This window comes from Bradysia coprophila (genome assembly GCF_014529535.1).
Source record: "Bradysia coprophila strain Holo2 chromosome X unlocalized genomic scaffold, BU_Bcop_v1 contig_128, whole genome shotgun sequence".
Classification (NCBI taxonomy): domain Eukaryota; kingdom Metazoa; phylum Arthropoda; class Insecta; order Diptera; family Sciaridae; genus Bradysia; species Bradysia coprophila.
In genome coordinates this window covers 3,579,436-3,605,390 of record NW_023503295.1, presented here as the reverse complement: position 1 = coordinate 3,605,390, position 25,955 = coordinate 3,579,436, and the positions used below count along the sequence as shown (strand labels likewise).

Here is a 25,955-nt window from a genome sequence, read left to right as displayed (position 1 = left end):
AAACTTCAGCGAATAAGCAATTGTTTATCCTTGTGGTGAAAATCAGAAAACAACAAAAAACGCTGCATAATTGTCCACCTAAACAACCCAAAATTGCTGATGTATTTCCAGCCTAAGAACTGGTGTAAAAGATGAATCGATTTTCTGCTTACATTTATGAGCGTTTTCTTGAATGATTCAGACTGGAATTGCGAATATTATGAACATTTACCACATTAACCACGTCATCAAGCGTCAAATCAAATTTCTCATCGAAATTTAACTTTTTGACATTTAACATGTAGTTGACATTTTTGAATAGATAATAGGGTAGAGCTACCAAAATTAGCTCCTGCTGTGATACAGCTTCCGACATCCCGGATATCTATTCTTTTTGTCGTTCGTTGGAATAGAGAAAAGACAACAAAGGGTTCGTACTTTGTAGTCTTACCCTATAAACGTTTATGCTGAGGAATTTGTGGTAATGAAAGCTGTTCAACAGAAAAATCAATATTCAACGAATTGGTTATCCACTCACTTTATTTCGATAAAGGTTATCATCATGAACTAGACAAGCCTCCATTATGTACCCTCAAAAATGCACAACCTGTTGTCGAACTTAGAATGAAGTTGAAAAAAGTTTCTGTATTTTTTGATTATAATAAATTGGTGATGAGAATGAGGTTTAGAACTATGGACTTTGCTAAAATGAAACGAGTGCTCAATATTCTATATGCAAAACAAGAGATAATAATTGATCGGAGCAACTTTTCGTGTAAAATGCTAAACGATTGAAAAATGTTGACATAAAATGTATGAGCCGTCTGTCAAATATTTTTCAGGTTTGATGCAAACGCATATTTTTCAGGCATTTTGCAAATTGTATACTAGCCTTATCGCCAAATCTTTAGGTGATTGTTTAAACTTTGAGAACAAGCGGTCTCCGATTTTAATGAGTGATAGCTCGTTGGATTCGTCTTTCAATTCTAGGAAACATGTATCTTTCACTTTTTCAAAAAAGTGGTTTTCTGTGAAAAGCGTTCAAAAGTGAAGACATGTCAGAGGGTACCGAAAACAGTTTTTCGACAATAACTCCAGAAATTTTTTTTTAAATTGTTGTAATGTTGTACGAATGTCGGCCTTGGAAAGACCTACAGGTAGAGTATACGCACCGCTTGGTGTGAGCAGATCCACGAGAGTTATGACTAAAAATGTAGTGAATGTTCGGAGAGTCCGCAATCTCTGCAGCTTCGATGTTCCACGGAACTGAGTATGGGGTGTTGTAGCTGGCCTCACCCACTATCGTTATTGTTCACTTTTGAACGCTTTTCACAGATTTTTTTTTTTAGAAAAAGTGAAAGATACGTGTTTTCTGCAATTGAAAGACGAATCTAACGAGCTATCACGCATTAAAATCGGAGAACGCTTGTTCCCCAATTTGAAGATTTGGCGATATTACTCTTAAACATTACGCTTACAGAATACAGTTACAGAATTATGCCATCCATCGTATACGATTGCCATCCAATTGAATATTTGAATGGTAACGTGTGGAGTTAACCGAAAGAATTGGATTGAAAGAGTATTCCAGCGATGGAAGCTTATGGATCCTGAACAAAATATTTCTGTTAAATCGAAAAAAATCGAAATGTAAACTGTACGATGGACGGAAGAGTTACGCACGAAACCAATACACCAATAAATCCAAATATCGCCTAAACATTGTCGGGACATTGTGTGTCAAAATTAATTATTTATTTCATTGAAATGGTCAATATTGAGAATTGTTTGCTAAAAAAGCATCGATGTGAAATGTTGAAGTTTAGATAACTTAGCAAATTAGTTTTTCAATTCCCGAATGATTGCAAGAAAAATAAACCGTAGATCAAAATGTGCCGGAAAACGATGTTTATGTTAGAGTCATTGGGTGAGAGCTTTATTTAGTTTCGTTTTCTTCTTCGTTCGGGTGACTCATTGAATTTCAATGGAATGAGTTGGCGAAAATTTGCTAATTTTCGAACGGATTAATGCACAGAAAACAACGAATCGTCGCCGAGTTTAGTTTACCTGTGAATAAGAAAATTTCTGACTCCATTCTTGATAGACTTCCATTTTGATTTGATCTATCGCTGAGAAATCCGCACGAACTAGTATTCCAATGTAATCCTTTATTATGCATTCGATCACTTTTTTCAATTTTAATTTGAATCTTTCATATGTCGACAAAATGATTTTTTTTTTCTATTATTTCACTTTAACTAGAATCGATTTGTCTTGTGCTAAACGTGAGAGAAGAAACGAAAAAAAAATCTAAAATAAAATTCACATTGCAAAAACTGAAAAACTTTGTCTCGAACATTTTAATTGGAAGTGTCCAAAATGTTCGTTTTCATTTTTTTAAATGAAAAGATCACATTAAATATCCTTGACATTTTAACACAACATGTTTTTAGAAAAATCAAAACAAGAAAATAAAATTAAGTGTCTGCGCGAAATTCTTTATTTTAGTTCCAAAATTAAATCTTGTGATTCAAAAAGATAAATTAGAAAAATGGAAAGAAATTCCGTTTCCAAATTTATTAGCTGAAAAATTTCAGTCGTTTGACTGTGCGTAACTTTTTTTTGTATTTTTTGCAAATTGAAATGTCAGCAACTTTTAGTTGCTCTGTGGAAAATAGGCGACTAAATGAAGTTTCGAATTTTCGAATTATTATTTTCCGATGGTGTTTCGTCTATCGAAACAAAGAAGTTAATTTTGGAACCAAAAATGCACCGTGTGTCGTTTCAGTTCCACAATTTTAATTATTAAAAAAACAATCACGGATCGCACATTTTATTCGTATTTATTATCCACACCGTTCTGGAAAATGATATTTTTCATGCTTTCACCGACGACGCCGAACTAGTTGTACACCGAAAAACGGGGGCAAAATTAATTCTAAGATCGAAATTATTTTCCGAATTTTTTTCTTCGTTTTTTTTACTTAAATTTCTTGCTTCTTCTCTTTTTTCATAAAACAAACAATTTCGATCCAAAATAACACATATGGGTGGAGAGACAAAATGCCCGCGCCACACACGCTACGACAAGTCGATAGTCCAAAAGGAAATATTGTGTATTACCACCAGAAAATTGCGTATTCACTTAGAGCACCGATCGAAAATTTAAATTCTATGTTCAGAGATTGGTTACTCTGTGCGACACACACGGACGAGAGACTAAAAATCCTTTTGCATTTGAACAAAACCGCGATTCCCGAAACACTTCGCACACGGCAAAGTAAGCACTACACTAAAAGTCGAAGAAAATTATTTGTCGGAGAGGTAGGAATACCAAAAAAAAGAAGAATATTTGTATATGTGGATACGGTTTTCAATTTAGATTTTATTTTTTTTTATTTTTCCTTCTCGAAAAGATTATAAAGAGCATATGTATATTATCCACGCGCGACTGTATTATAGAAAATATTATAGTTTTAAGTAAATAAGAAAATCTGTGGGAAACTTTTTTATTAGTTTTGAATGATACAAGTCAGGTGGAAAATATGGTTTTTCGTGTGTGCGTTTTAACGTTATAAGAGATTGTGTTAAATGAAAATGTGTTAAAAGAAAAGCCAATGAAAACTTGGTCTTGTTATTTAACTACGAGGTTTTTTTTTGTTTTATTTTTTACTCCCGTTACTGTTGACCAGACTCTGTTTAACACTTTTCTGACATAAAAATCAGCTGATGTTATCGGAAATACGAAAAAACTGTACGCGACAGTTGGTTTAGTTAAGTGTTTTCGGCCATTGTTTCTCTCGCATGTGTGATCTCCCAACGACAATTTATACTGTGCACTGAAATGTCTGCGTTCCTAGTCAAACAATTCGTATCGATCACTAATGTATGCTCTGTCATGCAAATATGCCGAATGAGAAGAATTATTTTGGTTTCAATGTAACGAAATTTTGAATTGACATTCGGATTCCGAAAAGATCTCAAACAGAAGCAGGAGTATTTGAACTGATCGCAGGAAAAGCAGAATCTTTTTCGAATCCGAATGTCAATTCAAAATTTCGTTTTAGATTGAATTAAAAATAAATTTTTAGCCCCGTACGAAGTACAAAGGGGCTTATAGGATTACGATGCCGTGTGTAATTGATGGAATTCGAAGCAGATGGTAAGGGCAAAGTGTTTGCCTATGTTCATAGATGACGAATCTGCAATAAAAATTTTGTCTGTCCGTCTGTCCATCTGTCCGTCTGTCCGTCACGTCGATATCTTGAGTAAATCAAATCCGATTTCAAAATTTTTTTTTTCCCTGAAAGATAGTCGAAATAGTGAGGCTAAGTTCGAAGATGGGCATATTCGGGTCGGCCCTTCGAGAGTTAGGGCCACCTAAGTGATTTAAGGTCTTTTGGTGATATTTATGGCAAAATAAACGATGAAATGACACAGCAAATGATAGGTATTGTCAATACCAATCCAGGAAAAAAAAGTTTTTTAAAATCGGGTGAGTGGACCGTGAGTTAGGGCCTTAGAATTGAAATGCTACTAGGGCCCTATGTGTATTTTACATAGAACTCGAGTAAATTTCATTCGTTTTTCGTAATTTTTGTGTCATTTGGAAGGTAATCGAAAGCCGAATAGAATGTTGTTGAAAAAAAAATTAAATTTGGGTCCTTGGCCTAAGGCCGCTACTAGGGCCCTATGTGTATTTCACATATAACTCGAGTAAATTTCATCCGTTTTTCGTAATTTTTGTTACATTTGGAAGGTAATCAAAGGCCGAATAGAATGTTGTTGAAAAATTTTTTTAATTTGGGTCCTCGGACTGAGGCCGCTACTAGGGCCCTATGTGTATTTCACATATAACTCGAGTAAATTTCATCCGTTTTTCGTAATTTTTGTTACATTTGGAAGGTAATCGAAAGCCGAATAGAATGTTGTTGAAAAAAAAATTAAATTTGGGTCCTTGGCCTAAGGCCGCTACTAGGGCCCTATGTGTATTTCACATATAACTCGAGTAAATTTCATCCGTTTTTCGTAATTTTTGTTACATTTGGAAGGTAATCAAAGGCCGAATAGAATGTTGTTGAAAAAATTTTTTAATTTGGGTCCTCGGACTGAGGCCGCTACTAGGGCCCTATGTGTATTTCACATATAACTCGAGTAAATTTCATCCGTTTTTCGTAATTTTTGTTACATTTGGAAGGTAATCAAAGGCCGAATAGAATGTTGTTGAAAAAAATTTAATTTGGGTCCTTGGCCTAAGGCCGCTACTAGGGCCCTATGTGTATTTCACATATAACTCGAGTAAATTTCATTCGTTTTTCGTAATTTTTGTTTCATTTGGAAGGTAATCGAAGGCCGAATAGAATGTTGTTGAAAAAAAATTTTAATTTGGGTCCTCGGACTGAGGCCGCTACTAGGGCCCTATGTGTATTTTACATAGAACTCGAGTAAATTTCATCCGTTTTTCGTAATTTTTGTTTAATTTGGAAGGTAATCAAAGGTCGAATAGAATGTAGTTGAAAAAAATTTTAAATTTGGGTCCTCGGACTGAGACCCTTTGTGTATTTATACTAAAAAAAATAAAATTTTAGGGCGATTTTAAATTTTTGTTCCATTTGAAAGGAACGTCGTACGGGGCTTCGTAATTGAGCTATGCGCAATTTGTAAGATGTACACATTACATAATAATTTTACTTTAACTACATTAATAGGCGCAATAGGCATACGGTCAAATTAGGGTGACAGACGCACTAGGGTCACGTGCGCAATAGATGTACGGGTTTGTACGGGGCTCAGTCGCAGCAAACGCTCCGACTGTTCTGATGGCTCGTTTCATTTTTCTTGAGATTCCCCTTTTTCATGAGATTGTCTTTCTTTTCTTTTCTTTTCTTTTAAGCTAATGTCAGCCGAATTTGCACAAATGTCTTCCCAACTAGTCCACTCTAACCATCACATTGCTATTATGGTTTACAGTAAGTAAATGCCCAAGCGTGCCAGTATCTATGGAAAACCATCTATAAACGCGTAGAATAAGCAGTGTGTTTGTATGACTGGTCCAGCTGAACAACTGAAAAAAACTTAGTCACTTTGGTAGCCTTTTGAAGTAGTTGCTAAGGAAGTTGCAAGAACCATTTTCCTTTTACAAATTTTGCAACTACTTTTGCAGCTACTTCAGGCGTATTAGTTGAAGTAGTTGCAAAAGTTGTTGCTGAAAACATTTTCCTTTTACGAATTTTGCAACTCATTTTGCAACTACTTCAGGCGGGTCACTTTGGTTGACATTAACTGTATGTTGAAAAGCAATTCCTTGTGAGGCATTTGCAAATTATCTAAGAGACAAAGCGTTGAGCTCTGACTACTGGCGTCTCATATAAATATTTGTTAAAATTAAAGAAGTAAAAGATTTTGCTTGAAAAACAACGCGAAAAGAACTCATCGATTCGATGATTACTAAATGTAGTATAAACCGTTAGTGCAATCATTGCACGACGGTTTCTACTTCATTTGGTTTACCCGTAGATATTCTATTCAATTTTTAATTTATTTGCGATAGAAACGTTAGATACGAAAAGTTACACGTAAAACAAATTCGAATATGGCTTGAGTTTGAAAAGAATGATCAGACAAACATTTATCTTAGGTTCATTGTCCATATCACTTCAAGTAATCTCTGCAATTTTTCATCGATTTCATCGTTACATTAATTGGTGGTCGCAATTCTCAAAATGAACAATTAGCTTAAAAACTCCATCGAATGTTAATGCAGTTAACGATCCATCTTTTATGGAATGTATATATCAAATGGTGACGAGTTTGAGGCTGACCCAAACGATGCATCCATTGGATTGATTCAGACTTTTATTTTATGGAAAAATTAATTGGATTAACGTAAACAACTGGCGCCAAAATTCAAATCATTATCTAACAGTCCAATTGCTTCGTTTCCACAACACTTCGAATCGTATCCGAAAAAGAAACAAAACAAAAATATTTTCCATCAAGAAATCGGTTTTGGTTTAAATAAAAAAAAAAATCTGAAAATTGTCAATTCCAATTGATGTGTAACACATTATGCTAGACAGCCGAAAAAAAAATGTTAACAAATTTATTTAAGACATGTCCGACCTGATACTCAATGGACGTCATTTTCTGTGTTATTAAAGTTTGCAATTTAAAGTTTCAAGAGAAGATTTTGGCAGACATTTAACTTTTCAATTCGAACGAATATATTGGTTCTGCGTTATACTAACAAATTATTTGCAATTAACTTCAATTGATACATATATGCATGCATGCATTTTGAATGAGATGTTTTCCGTTTTGTTTATGAGCACTCGTTCGGTATAATATAAACACAGAGCAAGGTCACCGATATTTTGCATTCGAATAAATGAAATAACTAATTCAATTAATCATCTAATTAGCACAGACATGCAGTGTATAGTGAAAGAACGTTATTATAATAATGCATAGCTGATGAATGGACGGACAACAACCGTTTCGTGCATTTTCTGCTAACTGGATGCGGGATTTTCATCCCAAATACATCACTGGCATTTTAATTCAAATAAGATAATTTGCATGATGTTGTTCCTTTCAGGCGGCCTGGTGTAGTTATTTTCGATCATATGTACATCTATTTTCAGACAACGGAACTCATGTTTGTGTGGCTTTCTAACACAAAATCGAATGACTTTGCATTAATGTGTAATATACTTGGCGTTTCGGGTATATAAACGATCGGAACACACGTACATACACTATATAATTGTGTACGTACGTGTGCACACTTACTACGGATTATCTAATTTATTTATTTTATTTTTTTTGAAGTGAAGAAGAGAAGAGAAAACCCGAATTTTACGAATTACTTACAAATATCAAAACATTTAAATTAAAAAAATCAGAATTTTATTTCTCATAAATTTTGTTTTTTCTTTACTTTATGGTAAAGTATAATATTTGCGAGCGGAGACATGGCACACTAATATTTTCTTTCAAAAAAGGCGACAAGTAGAGCGTATAGTAACACTAACTGCTGATATTTTCTACTTACAGAATTACTCTTGTTGTCATGATGCATAAAATGCGGCGTTCGGACAAAATAACTTTCGGACAAAATAACCCCGGACAAAATAACCCTGGACAAAATAACCCCGGACAAAATAACTACGAAATACATATTTTAAAAACAAATTGTGAATAACACCCGCTAGCAGAATATATGGCGTAGGGTCAGTGTACCAATCACCGAATATCTATGAGTAGTCGTATTATAAGAAAACAAAAATTTTAGAATCTTTTTATGTTATTTACTCCGACCACTAGTGTACATAACTCTTTCACAGATCTATTATATATCTCCGACCATATTCGAGTGTACTGAGTATCGAGTATATTTTCGAGTACGTATCGACTACATTCGAGAACATCGACTATATTCGAAAACATCGCCTATTCGAGAACATCGACTATATTCGATGGCATCGACTATATTCGAGGATACCGGCTATATTTGAGGACATCGACAATATTCTTGGACATCGATAATATTCGAATACATCGACTATTTGCGAGGACGTCGACTATATTCGAGGACATCCACTATATTATATGACATCGACAATAATCGAGTATATCGCCTATATTAGAGTATATCTTGAATATATTCGAATATATCTCGATTTTATTCAAGTATATCTCGACTATATTAGAGTGTCTCTCGACTATATTCGAGGACATCGACAATATTCTAGGACATTGACAATATTCGATGCCATCGACAATATTCTAGGACATTGACAATATTCTAGGACATTGACAATATTCTAGGACATTGACAATATTCGATGCCATCGACAATATTCTAGGTCATTGACAATATTCGATGCCATCGACAATATTCGAAGACATCGACTATATTCGAAGACATCGACAATATTCGAGGACATCGGCAATATTCGATGACATCGATAATATTCGAGGACATCGACAATATTCGATGACATCGACAATATTCTAGGACATTGACAATATTCTAGGACATTGACAATATTCTAGGACATTGACAATATTCTAGGACATTGACAATATTCGATGCCATCGACAATATTCTAGGTCATTGACAATATTCGATGCCATCGACAATATTCGAAGACATCGACTATATTCGAAGACATCGACAATATTCGAGGACATCGGCAATATTCGAGGACATCGGCAATATTCGATGACATCGACAATATTCGATGACATCGACAATATTCGATGACATCGACAATATTCGATGACATCGACAATATTCTAGGACATTGACAATATTCTAGGACATTGACAATATTCTAGGACATTGACAATATTCTAGGACATTGACAATATTCGATGCCATCGACAATATTCTAGGTCATTGACAATATTCGATGCCATCGACAATATTCGAAGACATCGACTATATTCGAAGACATCGACAATATTCGAGGACATCGGCAATATTCGAGGACATCGGCAATATTCGATGACATCGACAATATTCGAAGACATCGACAATATTCGATGACATCGGCAATATTCGATGACATCGATAATATTCGAGGACATCGACAATATTCGATGACATCGACAATATTCTAGGACATTGACAATATTCTAGGACATTGACAATATTCTAGGACATTGACAATATTCTAGGACATTGACAATATTCGAGGACATCGGCAATATTCGAGGACATCGACAATATTCTAGGACATTGACAATATTCTAGGACATTGACAATATTCTAGGTCATTGACAATATTCGATGCCATCGACAATATTCGAAGACATCGACTATATTCGAAGACATCGACAATATTCGAGGACATCGGCAATATTCGATGACATCGATAATATTCGAGGACATCGACAATATTCGATGACATCGACAATATTCTAGGACATTGACAATATTCTAGGACATTGACAATATTCGAGGACATCGGCAATATTCGAGGACATCGACAATATTCTAGGACATTGACAATATTCGATGCTATCGACAATATTCTAGGTCATTGACAATATTCGATGCCATCGACAATATTCGAAGACATCGACTATATTCGAAGACATCGACAATATTCGAGGACATCGGCAATATTCGATGACATCGACAATATTCTAGGACATTGACAATATTCTAGGACATTGACAATATTCTAGGACATTGACAATATTCTAGGACATTGACAATATTCGATGCCATCGACAATATTCTAGGTCATTGACAATATTCGATGCCATCGACAATATTCGAAGACATCGACTATATTCGAAGACATCGACAATATTCGAGGACATCGGCAATATTCGAGGACATCGGCAATATTCGATGACATCGACAATATTCGATGACATCGACAATATTCGATGACATCGACAATATTCGATGACATCGACAATATTCTAGGACATTGACAATATTCTAGGACATTGACAATATTCTAGGTCATTGACAATATTCGATGCCATCGACAATATTCGATGCCATCGACAATATTCGAAGACATCGACTATATTCGAAGACATCGACAATATTCGAGGACATCGGCAATATTCGAGGACATCGACAATATTCTAGGACATTGACAATATTCGATGCTATCGACAATATTCTAGGTCATTGACAATATTCGATGCCATCGACAATATTCGAAGACATCGACTATATTCGAGGACATCGACAATATTCGAGGACATCGGCAATATTCGAGGACATCGGCAATATTCGATGACATCGACAATATTCGATGACATCGACAATATTCGATGACATCGACAATATTCGATGACATCGACAATATTGGATGACATCGACAATATTCGATGACATCGACAATATTCGAGGACATCGACAATATTCGAGGACACCGACAATATTCTAGGACATCGACAATATTCGAGGACATCGACAATATTCGATGACATCGACAATATTCGAGGACACCGACAATATTCGAGGACATCAACAATATTCGAGAACACCGACAATATTCTAGGACTTCGACAATATTCGAGGACATCCACAATATTCTAGGACATCGACAATATTCGAGTATATCTTGACTATATTATAAGATATCTGGACTACATTCGAGTATGTCGAGTATTTCTCGACTTTTCTCGAGTATATTGAGTATATCGAGCGAATTCAGATCGACTATAATTGTGACTACATTGTACTGGAATTCAGTCAATACACATGAGTAGAAAATCCTAAGTGAAGACATGTCAGAGGGTACCGAAAACAGTTTTTCGACAATAACTGAAGAAAAAACGATTTTAAATTGTTGTAATGTTGTACGAATGTCGGCCTTGGAAAGACCTACAGGTAGAGTATACGCACCGCTTGGTGCGAGTAGATCCACGAGAGTTATGACTAAAAATGTAGTGAATGTTCGGAGAGTCCCCCTTCTCTGCTGCTTCGATGTTCCACTAACTTTTAAATCTTCATCTGTTGTACAACAAAGCTGCTACTGATAAGCGGTAAGACTGGTACTATCGAAATGCAAAATCGAATTAAGATGACTTTAAAATTAAACGACGCTTACAACAAAAGATGTAACAGATTCGAGGGATTCTTTTGAATCCATTTTCCAGTGGACTTTTTTATATGTGGCTAGAAAGGTCTTCGACCCTAGAAGCCAGAACCACTTTCAAAAAAATTCTTCGAAGTTTGTGTGGCTGGTGAAAGGTGAACAAAAACCGAAAACTTGCACTTTTCTTACAAAAATTTCTTATATTTCAGTGTCCATGAATTTTAAACCCAATAAGTCCCTATTCAGCTCAATAGTACGTTCCTGTACGGCTTGTGTAACTGCCGAAGAATTTTTTTGAAAGAGGTTTTGGCTTCTAGGGTCGAATACCTTACTAGGCACGTATAAAAAAGTCCACTGGAAAATGCGTCCGATTTCGGTAGGCTGTTTTTCAAAAGAATCCCTCATTCAGCACTGCCACGGTTTAAAATTCCTCATATTTTAAGAATTTAGGAGGCTTGCTTTACTGAAGATTTTATAGGGGTTTTAATTGGTGATGCCGGATTTACTGTGGATTCATCTTTAGAAAACACAACTTTAGATTTCCCAGTTATAAGATAGCTTTGGGCAAAATTTGAATTCGCTAAAGGATTTTCAAAGTTTTGCGCCAAAATATCATAACCTGGAAACACTTTATGAGAAGATGTTGTTTTCAAATGAATACTCCCTACCTTTGAAAATTCCTAAAATGAAATTTTTAGGTTTTATATAGAACTTTTAGGAATTTAATCAGATGTCATCCACAGGAGCAATCAGGGGATCCATATGAAAAGTGAATTGTTTCGGTTGATCACCTCCCACTAGCCACACAAGCATCGAGGAATTTTTTTTACCCATACTTTCAGGGCTTATATAGAAAATTCCGCTGGAAAATCCGTCCGATTTCGGTAGGTGTGTTTGCAAAAGAATCGCTCTGGATGGCGTTCGTTATGTGCATTGCACATTGTGCAAACAACCTTCGAACAGATTTATCGATGCTGTGCAAACCTATTTTCGCATAGAAACAGTTCCACAGCTGTTGCTCAGAGCAACAATAACAATTTGTGCGACATGGGCCTTGCGAAAAACTATGATACCTGGTATATACCATCTATATAGATCATGTCCGGAGCGATAGCGGAGGACTTGACGCAGTCTAACTTCCAAAAAAAGAACGAAGAAAATTTTTTGAGACGCGGCAACTATATATAGGCGAGAATTTAAGTTTCTTTCCTTTGACCTGTATCACCACAAATCCTATTCTATCTTATTCGCGCTTCAAATACGAGCAAAACGAGCTATCACTCGACTATGTAACTTTAAAATTGCCGTAGATACATCGTTTTGAAGTTGGTCATTTTGATAGAAAATGCCAAATCAACGTTTTCCAAACAATCAAAATCTTTCAACTTACTCTGTATGTTTCTATCTATCTGTCTATCTGTCTATCTGTCTATCTATCGACAGTCGATCTCGGAAACTAGTCAGCCAATCTTCATGAAATTTTGCAGGAACCTCAGGGTGGGCATAAAAATGAAAATGTGATACGCCATTACCCCAGGAAAAACCAGAATTTTGTTTTATTGGCCTCGAAGTGGTTTCTGAGTGTGGTTTTCGAGGGTCGGGAACGCGTTTTCGGCTGTAGCTTAGCTATATTGAAACCTACAGAGGCGTGCGACCCATCAAATGAAAGGTATTCGTAACACGATTCGAACAAAAAAACAATTAAAAAAATCGGGGCAGATTCGTTTGAGCTAGAGTGATTAGAGTGACCAAATTTTGAGCTACTCGAGCGTAGGATGAAAGGACTAATATTTTTGCGATTATGAGAGATAGAGATTTACTTTCTTCGGCAAAGTCTCAGAGTTTTACGAGTAGAACAGAGGGGCATATGTGAAAAATGTCGAAAGTTGGAAATGGGTGGGTCAATTGGGGTTTTGGAGATATTTCTTGAATGGTGGCAGATAGAGAATTACTTTCTTCGTCAAATTTTCGAATTTCGTCAAATTTTCGAATTTCGTCAAATTTTCAATTTTCGTTAAATTTCGTCAAATTTTCGAATTTCGTCAAATTTTTTAATTTTCGTCGAATTTTCGAATTTCGTCAAATTTTCGATTTTCGTCAAATTTTCGATTTTCGTCAAATTTTCGATTTTCGTCAAATTTTCGAATTTCGTCAAATTTTCGAGTTTCGTCAAATTTTCGATTTTCGTCAAATTTTCGAATTTCGTCAAATTTTCGATTTTCGTCAAATTTTCGATTTTCGTCAAATTTTCGAATTTCGTCAAATTTTCGATTTTCGTCAAATTTTCAAATTTTGCCAAATTTCCGAATTTCTGTTATAAACTGTTATAAAAAGCAGTGTTCTAAAACTTCTAAAACGACTGATATACCAACAAAAAGCTCTTCGAGAAAAGTGTGACGCATTCTTTGAAATACAATTTCTAAAATGAATGATATCGCTAGAGTTGACGCTTTCAGCTTCGTTACGCAAAAATTAAATTTTACACCCAATTAGTTCAAACAAGCTGGCTTAGGTTTTCTCATCATCTGCCAAATAATTTTTACAAAAAAAAATTTAGACTGGTAACAACTAAAATTTTACCAAAAAAATCTGCGTCGCAAAGTGGCAGATGTTCAGGAACAGACCTGCAAGAAAATTTATCTGCCACTTTGCGACACAGATTTTTTTGGTAAAATTTTGGTTGTTTCCAGTCAAATTTTTTTTCGTAAAAATTATTTGGCAGATGATGAGAAAACCTAAGCCAGCTTGTTTGAACTAATTGGGTGTAAAATTTAATTTTTGCGTAACGAAGCTGAAAGCGTCAACTCTAGCGATATCATTCATTTTAGAAATTGTATTTCAAAGAATGCGTCACACTTTTCTCGAAGAGATTTTTGTTGGGATGAATAGATTACAGTATAACTGATGAAGTTACATTTTTCTAAGTTTGATAAAGGAAAGTTTTGATTAAGTGCGCAATAAAACTTTTGCAATAAAACATAAAAAAATGAAAGTTTTGTCTCCGAAACGCTTTTAAAAACTATTTGAAATAAAAACCTATGTTACAGTAAATATTGATTCTATCCCTCCCTCTTTCATCCCAACCCGTAATTGCTCCAATTGCTCACAATGGATATGGGTCGCTATATGGATGATGTTTCGCATTACAATAAAACCATCTGAAAAAGAGACGCATACGAGTATACTTCACATCGTCCGAGTCTAATTAAACTGAGCATATCAACTAATTAAAACTATGTAATGTTTTGTAACTTTAATTGAATGTGAATGTTTAATGTTGTTGGTTTTATGCCAAACTCTCGTTCGTTGCATTACAATACTCGTGCATTGAACATGTTTACATAAATATACGTATACATGTAGTACAACATAGCAGATGCTATGAGAACCAACCTACATGATATACAGAAAGTTTTGAAAATAATACGGCACGAGTAGAACTAAAGTTGCAATCTTCTATGTGTTCCAGAGTGAATAGTACACAGACGAAAATGTCGCAGATGAATCTTTCGATAATTCATTTTTGAATGCATTAGAACAGTTTTAAATAGCATGTTATGCCATATTCCCTACGATAAATTTCCATTTATCGCCCGCCTAAAACTTGCCCAGTTAGGACTAAATATGTGTGATGTAACTTAGGTATACAATGTTTGGGACTGAATGCAAGTATTATTCGGAAAGAGGTTCTAATGCGATCTGAAACTTTCCTCAGTGCTGGTAATGTTAGGGGAATAATGTGCGCATGTTTGCAGCAAAACGTTGAACGTTCCAATTGCAATTTATGCATTTCAGGGCCTTCCAACTTCTATACCGTCACTTTTCAAATGCAGGTGCATAAATTAATATGGGTGTCCGTAGTGACTCTCTGCTTACGTTTTGAATAATTAGGAAATTTCCATCAATTTGTTAACCGAACCAAAACGGTAAACGAGAAAAATTGAGATTGTTTTTCGCAACAAGTTTTATGGCGGGAGTAGCATATTTTGCTGAGCTTATTTACGTAACATAATACGACTCGTCAATGCCGATGATATCAATTTTGGGGACTCCATGGATCCATGCATGAACATATTCGATTGAAAAATATTGCCACCACTACATCACGGGTGTACCACTTTACCATAAAAATTGTCGTAAAATACCATCGATGTAGGCAATTGCCGAAGACAATTAAAAGTTACTATAACAGAAAATCGTTGTTGCCGAAAACTATAACATTCAGAAAATTAAAAAACGATTCGATGTTTTTGAACGACATTCAACAGGGCTGGTACAAAAATCAAAAATGTTCTAAGCAGCGACAATAAAAATTGTTCTAAGTTACACCCCTGTGATGTACATCAATCATAGTGGGATGCAGTCGATGATTGTAAATTTGTAATCGAGAAAATTCGTAAAAATTATCAAAAGAGAGTCACAACGAATGTTTAGTAGCTGAATTGAGCAAACAAAACAAATGAATGGAAATGAAAAATCTCTTGTACAGATGTGTACGTCTTGCTTTCGCACAAAAACATATTTTGTAGCAATTGATCAATGAGAAAATTTCAAGAAAATTAATTTACATTGACTGAAGAAGAAAAAAACCGATTCGAAACGAGTTATATTTTCTGTTATTTTCGGCAAACACACTTGAATGCTAAAGATCATGTGAATGACGTCATAACTGTGCGAGATATTTTTTTTTTGTTTTCAATAATGGAAAATTTTTCTAGACAAACGCCCGGTTGTGCGAAAGAGACAGACGTAGCCAGTTTGATTGTGTTGTCCCAAATTATTTAAATTGGACGGGCAAAAGAAAAGTTCTCTGAATTTTATTTTGTTAAGCTGAGACGACACACTCGGGTGTGTGTACTTGAAACGGTATTGCAGGAAATCAACAAACTATCCCATTTGAATGAATTTGAATTATTTACCTGTTGACATAGTATGCGGATAAACAATTTGGTAATCAGGAAAAGGAATACTTTTGACCCCAAGAACAAAATGTTTGCTGCCAAATAAAATCGGTTAATTAATTTTCTCACGTTGTTGGGTTGGGTTGGGTTGGGTGTATGCGACATCACATTATATATACCTTCGTTGCTAACATTTTTAATTCTAATGCCAAAAAAATGGTTAAACGAAATTTTATCGGTTGAAGTGATTGGCAAAGAACCATAATTTTGGTGACGGTGCAGTTTTTGTATAAATTATTTTTTTTTGTCGACCGGCTAAAAAAGGCTTTAATCAGACTAAAATGATGTTCGAAACGGTTTATTCACTTGATGTCTTCACAATTTTTTTTTTCGTTCATTGCATGATAAGACCAAGAATTTGAAATGAATCAACGATATATCCGTATACTCTGAACTCTCTGAACTGTATACAATACCGAAATTTAAAACATTCTTTCCGCTGGTCAGTGAAAAAGGATAATTTCGGGTAAAAATAAAATTCCGGGCAACAACCGTTTTACGTACAATCCTCAATTCATCTCCAAATCTCATTGAGACCGGAAGGCCTATAATTTGCGATGATGAATAACAATCAGATGAAACCGTCGGCTTATAAATAATTCTATTCGAGATGAAAACAACTTCGGTTGATGAGGGATCATAGGGAACGTATAATATACTTCAGGTGAAATGATTTTGTTTAAAATGTTTTTGTTTTTTTGATAAGGAGGAAACGGTGAGACTAACTGAATTGAAAAGAGTTTTATGTATCGTGTCTTCTTATAACAATACATGATATTTCCACTGGGACCATCCATCCACCATCAAGTGATTAATATGCAAAGTAAGCTCGAAGTTAAAGTTTAAAGTTAAGCTTTAAAAAGCGGACGTCCATAATATGTTACCGGTACCTTAATCAAAAGTCGGCAGAGTGAGAGTGAGAGTGGTAAAAAACAAATTGCTTTACTTTGTAGCCAATTCAAGGAAAAAATTTAAATCGGTCAAAAACTTAGGAAGGCTCCTAAAATTAGGAATTTTAGGAAATTTTAACGGTAATTTTAGGAGAATTTTAGGAGATTTTGCAAGTAATTTTAGGAGTATTTTAGGAGATTTGATAAAGGTTTTATAAGTAATTTCCGGAGGAATTTTTGCAGCCTCAAGATCTTTCTGTTTCTCATACACTTCGTAAAATAATAAAAATGTTTCAGAAAATTAATATGTTCAATTAGGGGTGTGCGATGGGTATAGGATCGAGACAGGCATAGTCCACAAAAAATTGTTATCCCTAGATGTCAAAAACTCGATTTTCTCAATTGAGCCATTTTGCCTCAATTTTAGACCAAACAAACACTCACAAAACAAACATTTCTCACATGATTTTCAAAAACTTTTTTGTTCTGGATAGCCTACAACATTCGCAAGAATTTAAGCCCACTTGAGCAAAGATCGAATTATTTTCTTGATAGAATTTCCGAATTTTCAAGTTTAAAATCCACTCAATTTTTCATAGTCGGCAAACTTTGACGACTCACCAAAAATACCTTCTCGACAAACTTCGCCTGGATTTAATTTTTTCTTGTAGCACTGGACTCCAATTAGTAGAATAAGACTAATGCAGCTAACAAAGATCTCAAAGAAGGTTTTTGGTCGAAGTAGGTGGAAGACCGAAAACTAAAAAATTTAGCTTCTATGATTTGTCTCAAGTTGTAAATGAATTTTTAAAATTTACGCCAGTCTCGATCTTTTCTCCATCGTACACCCCTAATTGACAAAAAGTTTTTTTTTAATCAAAGCATCGTGTTCCTTATGTAGTTCAATAATTGAAACTTTTATGGTTTACACTTTTTTGACGCCAGTTAAGACCAGCAACTTGGTATTTATCAGTTGTTTCTTGTCGACTGGACCCTTCTTTCAAGTTAACAAGATTCACCATAATTTTGGTCGAAGTGCGACGATAGTCGCATCTACTAACAAGCTGAGATCCTCGAGAATATATTTGTTTTCGCTAAATCCACGTTCAGGATCGCTGTTTGCATGACTCAAAGAAAGGACTGTTTTCAAATTTATTGCAGCGTAATAAAAAAAATTACTTGTTTTTCAGTTTTATTAAAAAAATTCTTTGATTTAGTGAAAAAATTCTTGTGGGCTATTTTTAGGAATTTTAGGAGTTTTAGAAGATTTTAGGAGATTTTAGGAGGATTTGGTCCATTTTAGGAATTTTATGAATTTTAGGAGGAGTGGGAACTCTGAAAACTACAAGAGGTATTCCGCCTAGAGTGCACTTTTTCAAAGGGTATTTCAAAGGTGTCAAAAATAATATGTCAATTTTTTTAGTTATTTCGTTTTTAAATGACGTGTAATGGTAAAATAAGTAAATCCTGCACATTTTTACATTTTCGAAAAACGTTTTCGGGATTTTTTAGTATTTCGATGGGATTTCAAGGTTTTAAACAGAAAAAAAATGAACCTCCAACTTCCGCCATTTTTTTCGGCCATTTTGGATTTTCTGTGTCAACAAAAAATTACTCTAAAAAAACTTTGAACATTTAAGAATATCTTACAGCTTATTCCACATCGATATCTGTTTGGAAATGGGCATGAAAACTCAGTGAAGCCAAAGTGACATAATGGCCGCTCCAGGCGTAACGAGTGAGCTGCCGGAGTTGCGCCTGATGATTTTGGAATCAGCATTCCATACAAATCATAATAAAATCATAAATTCAATTTTACCTCAATTTGCACAATCCTAGCCTTAGCGGACGCACTATACGGATGTTTAAGACTTTGGTTCTTCCACTAAAAAAGATGTCATTTACAAGTCAAAGGAAAGGCCATTAAACATCCCGTTTTTGAAGTTTATTCTCATTGTTTGTGGAATGAAAGTTTGGCTCAAAGAAGACTATTTTCGGTTAGTTACTAAGCGACAAAAACTTGAAGGGAAAAGTATTATGAAAACGTAAACAATGAGAACAACGTCACAATGTGACAATGTGATAAATGACAAAGATTCTCTTTGATATATTGATAGAGCACATTGGGAGTGCAATTGCATTAGAATTTGTTCGCCACAGTAATTAAATAGACACCTGTAGAATGGAATTTTATATGAAGCGTAATAGATACGCATACGTATACCCATCAACAAGAGAAAATTTCAAATCTAACAAATATACGCGATTGAGTGAATCAAAATAAAACCGATAACACTGTAGGAGCAAAATAAGGAGTCACAATTACAATCCAATTCTCTTTATTCAGTCCATATTCCACATCCACATTAATATACGTATATATACGTACGTCAACGTCTTAACATTGGTAATGCATGTGGAATGAATAAAGATAATTGGATTGTGGTTTCCCATTTTTCACCAACGGTAATTCGATCAAATAATTCAAAAAATATATTTAAATTAGAAGTAAAATAAGTAAAAATCCGATCTCTTCTTTCTTCTTTTTCAGCCTGTTTCTATCCACTGCTGGATGTAGGCCTCTCCAACTTCTTTCCATTTCGTACGATCCATTGCCATTGCATCCGATACACGAGTGTAATTGGCTATTGTGATTTTTTCAATAAATAAGAAAGAGATGAGACTGATTGAGTCATCGGTTAGGTCTAATATCAGACTAGACGGTGATTTGAAATTTTCCGTTTTAAGCTTGCCGTGGAAGAAAATAATATTTTTGGTTAAAAATAAAGTATCCACAACCCAAATAACAAGCAGCCAATTTAGCTCTTAAAAACTATGACCTGACGAGACAGCGACAGTAATAAATGGTGAATTTTTCCATAGAAATTTATTTTTGTTTTTTTTTTTTTCGTTTTCTCTTTGAATAATGATTTTTCGGTAATGTATCTTACAATAGCTGCGACGCAAATAGAGATATCAAAAAAAATTGTTTCCACTTGTATTACTTTCATTTCATTTGTGATTCGCTAGACTTGTACATGCAAGGGGGAATGACTTATTTCATAGAGGTTGATCATTTCCTTGCCACTGCCACCATGACCTGATGAGATGTGGTATTTTTGAATAGCATCATTAAATGTAAAACATCGTAACTTGCTATTATTTCATGTCACTGTTCGGCACAGTAGACGAAACCGGACGATATTTCAAATTTAATAGTTATTTACATGACAAGGGATGAAAACTAAAGTTACGTGGGAGGTTTATCCGAGGCGAAGTCACAAAAAAATGACTAGTCTGAATTCTTCAGAGAATTTACAATGTCATAACGTTCACCTTTAGAGGATAGGGGTGGATCTACAAAACAAAACTGCAATGCGATCGAGGAAGTGTGCAAATGGAGATTCCGCTGCCGTGCATAAAGTGTTTTTCCTAACTAGCGTTAAAATGTCGTTTAAGAAAAACGTTGTTCTTAACTTACAGTGAACGACATCTCAAATGTCTCACTGTCAATTTTTTCTGAGAATTTTATTGTGTCATTGCACAATGACATTCTCTGAAAAAAAAAATGACAGTGAGACATTTGAGATGTCGTTCACTGTATGATAAAAGTCTTTTTTTTTAGAGAATGAGAGGTTTCCAGCACAAGTCGTAAGCGAGTTCTGGAATCAAACTATTTCCTAACTTGTGACTGCAGAGGGAACGATATGCGAAACATATCTCCATTTCCAAATCGAACTGAGACATGCACTTTGAAATCAAAGTACAAAAATTGATAACATGTACTCGAACTGTATGCAGACATAGAGTATCGCTCAAAGCTTGTTCTGCGCTTTACGAACTAACTGCGAAATATTTTTGGTTTGTTGCTTTCCATTTTTGGGTATGGAAACATTTATTTAAATTGAAGAAAAACAAATTTAAAACGCATCAAGTTGATCTGCGTAATACAATTTCAAAATAAGCCGATAAATTATTTGGAAAAGTCTCGTGTACACTTATATTGTGTATGCATTGTTGGTGTATTCCACTATATTTTCTTGTTTTTTAAATCAAATTGGATGAATGGGTTCATACGCCGCATTTACATCGAAATGCACGCATTATTGTTTTGGCAAAAAAAAATGAACAAACTTAATGAGTGTAGCGTAGAATTTTCGCATATTTTTCGGCTAAATTCATTCGATAAAATAAACAAAATATTGTAAAGTTGATACACGATTTTTGTTAGTCATGATTTCAACGATACAATCAACAAATTGTCGATTTTTTTTTGTAGATCCGGATGCTGAACGAATTAAACGGATGACTTGTGTACACAAATTTTCCATTTTATCGGGATTTATGGATCTATGGATGTAGGAAGAGGTTTTTCCTCGTCATCAATTGGACCATGCAGAGAGCTCCCAAATAGAGTGAATGAAAGGTATGACCGTTTTTGAACCGATATTCCCAAGAAAATGTTACAGGCCCCGTCCCATATTTTAGGATGAATTTAGATGGTTAGGATGGTTAGTATAACAATGAATTCTTTCGTTCCATGTGTTTGTTTAGAGTGATAACGCCAAAACTTGAACCAATTTTGGGGAAAATCAATACTAGGGTTCGGCGATCCGGGCGAGCTATAGCACTTTGGATTCGTCTTTCAATTCTAGATAATACGGATCTTTTCTTTTTTTTGTTAATTGTGTACTCTTGGTGTAAATTGGTAAAATGCAGGCACATGCCATAGGGTAGGGAAAATACTTTTTTAGTATTTACTGGAGGTAGACGACTTTTTAAGAGTTGAAATGTTGTGTGAGTGTGCGCCTCCAAAAGACCTATTATTAGAGTATAGGCTCGAGTCGGTACCACTGTACGTTCGGGAGTGAACAATGAAAGTATGGTCGATTTTCGCACAGTACTGCTGGCCTGCAACAGAACGTTTCCGTGAAACCGACTATGGGGTGTTGTAGCTGGACACACTCACTATCATCCTACGTAAACTAAACCTCAGAAAAATTGTGTTGCAGGCCAGGAAGTTGCACGAAGTAAAAAGTTGCCCAAATTTAACCAATTTTTTCATAATTTCGAGTTCAACGAACGGCGTTAAAGTCTGATTGTGATAAAAAATTATGCTATTTGCATTTAGTGATCATATGATGAGTCCAGGAACGAACAATGCCATTATTCTTGGTCTATACTCCTAGAGTGGTTCTTTTCCGTATGTCTAACTAGCTGATTCCATTTTTGTTTTTTTTTGGAATCATTTTAGTGGTCCGGAAAAATCGACAAAGTGTGTATTCCCATACGTTCGTTGAACTCAAAATTATGAAAAAATTGGTTAAATTTGGGCAGCTTTTTACTTCGTGCAACTTCCTCGCCTGCAACACAATTTTTCTGAGGTTTAGTTTACGTGGGATGATAGTGAGTGTGTCCAGCTACAACACCCCATAGTCGGTTTCACGGAAACGTTCTGTTGCAAGCCAGCAGTACTGTGCGAAAATCGACCATACTTTCATTGTTTACTCCCGAATGTACAGTGGTACCGACTCGTGCCTATACTCTAATGATAGGTCTTTTGGAGGTGCACACTCACACAACATTTTAACTTTTCAAAAATCGTCTACCTCGAGTAAATACTAAAAAAGTGTTTTCCCTACCCTATGGCATGTGCCTGCATTTTACCAATTTACACCAAGAGTACACAATTAATCCAACGCGCTATAGCTCGCCCGGATCGCCGAACCCTTGTTTTCAAATTTGTTCAAGTTTTGGCGATATAACTCTTAATATTTCAATGGCATATTGAACCGAGGTCATTTATACTATAGTATGTTATGACCGAAATAAGGCAATATCCTGACGTAATCGTCAAACACACAGGCGCTAACAAATATATCGCCAGAATTACATCAAACAATTTTTTTTTTGAACATTTGTTCCCATGTAACCAAATCATAAAAAAACTTAAGATTAATAATTCGTCCATCATATACAACCATTTTCCTCATTTTCATGACATTTATAAGTGATTCGCATATGTTTATCGAGTGGCTGGTGTTGCTTGTTTTTTCTTCTTCTGCCACTGACTGGTATGTGTGAATTAAAAGAGGTTTGCGTGTAAAGACCTTTTCCGAAATTTGTCGGACACACACCTGTCGTTAGATTCGAAATAAAGTTTTGCGTTTTATTTCGTCCAATTTAATAAAAAGCAACCAGACAGCCAAGTGTATTTGTCATTAAAGCCATTTTTTTTAAACGTTGTTTCGTTGGTTGTATATTTATATAGGAAATGAATCCCCGGAACACAGTCGACAGTTTCGGTTTTTCGGATGAAAAATAATTTTTTGTTAAAATTTAATTTAATGGAGAAAATAATGGAAAATTCATTAATTTTGTGTTTGATCTCTCTCGACCGTATTTTAAAATTGAATTAAAGTCTATGAGTCGAACATGGGTAACCAGCATATAGTATTATTATTAAAACAGAGATTCACACTGTTTTATAAATATTTTGCCAAAAAATTTATTTTTAGCAGACTTATTGAGCATGAATAAACAGCATCGCTCGTCTTTATACAATAACCTCTAAAATGTTTTCAATTCTTTCGTTTCTTCTTATTTCAACAAAAAAATTTTAAACTTTCAAACTCTTTCAACGGATCCTAGCATTTACATTAGTTTAATAGTTGTATCGCAAAGTTATAATTTGTTGTTATAGTCTTAGGTTACCGTCGATAGTTCAAACACAACAATAGGATAAATAGGATAAAGTTCTGTTGTACATTTTTCCATCGAAACAGAAAATAATCTACAAAATTATCGCACCGTAAAAATGTGGGAATACCAAGTAAAAGAGAACGACTTCTCTACACAAAAAGAAAATGAAAAAAAAAAAAACTTTTCTTTTGCTCGTGCGGTATGAGACCATAGCCATGTAGTCAATGTCTTGAAATAACTTTCAATATCTGTTACATAAATTACATATTGATGGTTGTGATTGAACGAATTAAACAGAACTATAATGATGATGAAAACCGAAATAAAATAGGAATTTTCATCGGATTTTCAACAAAAAAAAAAGTTATTTTCATTTTCCAGATATCCGATGTTGTCAAGTGATTTTTCTAATAATTTTCTAATTCATTTTCTCTTTCACTCGCTCTCACTGTGCATCTCTCTCTCACTCACACATCAGACTCTATGCTGTCATCATAAATAATTAGAGTTTTTTTTTGGTGTGTTCGTCTTTGCAATCATAAATTAGGTACTCACTTCCTCGATTTTATAACTGGTGCGCACTGTTTTCCGGGTCACCTCGGATTCAAAAGTTTCCTCCACCGTTTCCGCCATTGTTTTGATTCGTTTTTTTTTTCAATTAACTTTTCTTAACTGTTATCACTTCAAACGTATCCAGTTATGGGTGTTGTAAAATAAATTTTTCTTCCAATTTTTTTGTAGTTGACACTTTTCCGTTTGGAATTTTTATTTTTTATTTTTGTGCTCAAATTGCGCGTTGTACGTTTGCAACCGACAAGTAACACTTAAACTCTTTTCTGGCAAAAAACTTTTGTTATCGAACAATCTGTTTGATCTGTTTGTTTTGCTCTTACGATTCGTCACACTCTTTTTACTCGTTTTGGATTATTTTCATTGAACAGAAATTTTCTTTTTTGTCTCGATAGTTTCGATTTTCGACATTCAATAAACAATAATTGTTAATTTCGCTTTATTGAGGTACCGAAAATGTGCCGATCGACAAAATATAGTTAATATTATCAAAGAATGGGATCCCGATTAATAAATTCCTAGGCCATTCATATATATTATTTTTATATATTTTTTTCAAAAGACTTGCGCGAATTGATAGTTCTTAATGACTGGTAATTAACTAACTGAACCGCTTGTATGTTTTAACCTAACTAAAAACGAAGACGATAGAATGAAGACATGACGAACGTTTTAATTTTCTGTATTCAGAGTGCGGCACTAGTACTGCGTGCTATATTTAATATTGTGTGTTTTTTTGTTGCTTTTATTAAATACAACACAAGGCATTGTAACATCATTGCCATGGACATATTAGTTATTAATGGACGTAAATTTCTCTCCTATGTATTTGTAGAGATCTTGATGACTCTAAAGTAGACATACATTGTAGACATACACTGTTGCTGTCTATATATACACCATTTTCTGTTTATATTGATATTTCCCCCCTTTGTGTTGTATATATTAAATGCTTTTGTTTCTTTTCCTTTTAGCCCCGTACGAGGTAGCTGAGGCTATTACCATCAATGTTTCGTTTGTAACGATGTCACGTCCACCAAAAAGGGCAAATCGAAATCATGTCCGGAGCGATAGCGGAGGACTTGACGCAGTCTAACTTCCAAAAAAAGAACGAAGAAATTTTTTTGAGATGCGGCAACTATATAGGCGAGAATTTAAGTTTCTTTCCTTTGGCCTGTATCACCACAAATCCTATTCTATCTTATTCGCGCTTCAAATACGAGCAAAACGAGCTATCACTCGACTATGTAACTTTAAAATTGCCGGAGATACATCGTTTT

General features: G+C 34.8%; 1 protein-coding gene across 17 annotated transcripts in view; it reads right to left on the bottom strand.

Moving 5' to 3' along the window:
- LOC119067738 (tropomodulin) overlaps nucleotides 1–25,363 on the bottom strand; it is a 70,300-nt gene extending 44,937 nt beyond the window's left edge. For 6 of the 17 annotated variants that reach the window (XR_005086006.1, XR_005086009.1, XR_005086007.1 and 3 more), the window contains exon 1: nucleotides 24,661–25,308. Coding sequence is in view for 9 of the 17 variants with exons in the window: in XM_037170856.1 (XP_037026751.1) it covers nucleotides 24,661–24,738 (78 nt within the window). In the remaining 8 variants the exon portion in view is untranslated. Of the gene's footprint in view, nucleotides 1–2,046; nucleotides 2,259–24,660 lie in introns of those variants that run through there. The other 11 variants (XR_005086012.1, XM_037170868.1, XM_037170866.1 and 8 more) reach the window with 7 other exon arrangements.
- Between the last annotated feature and the right edge of the window lie 592 nt (nucleotides 25,364–25,955).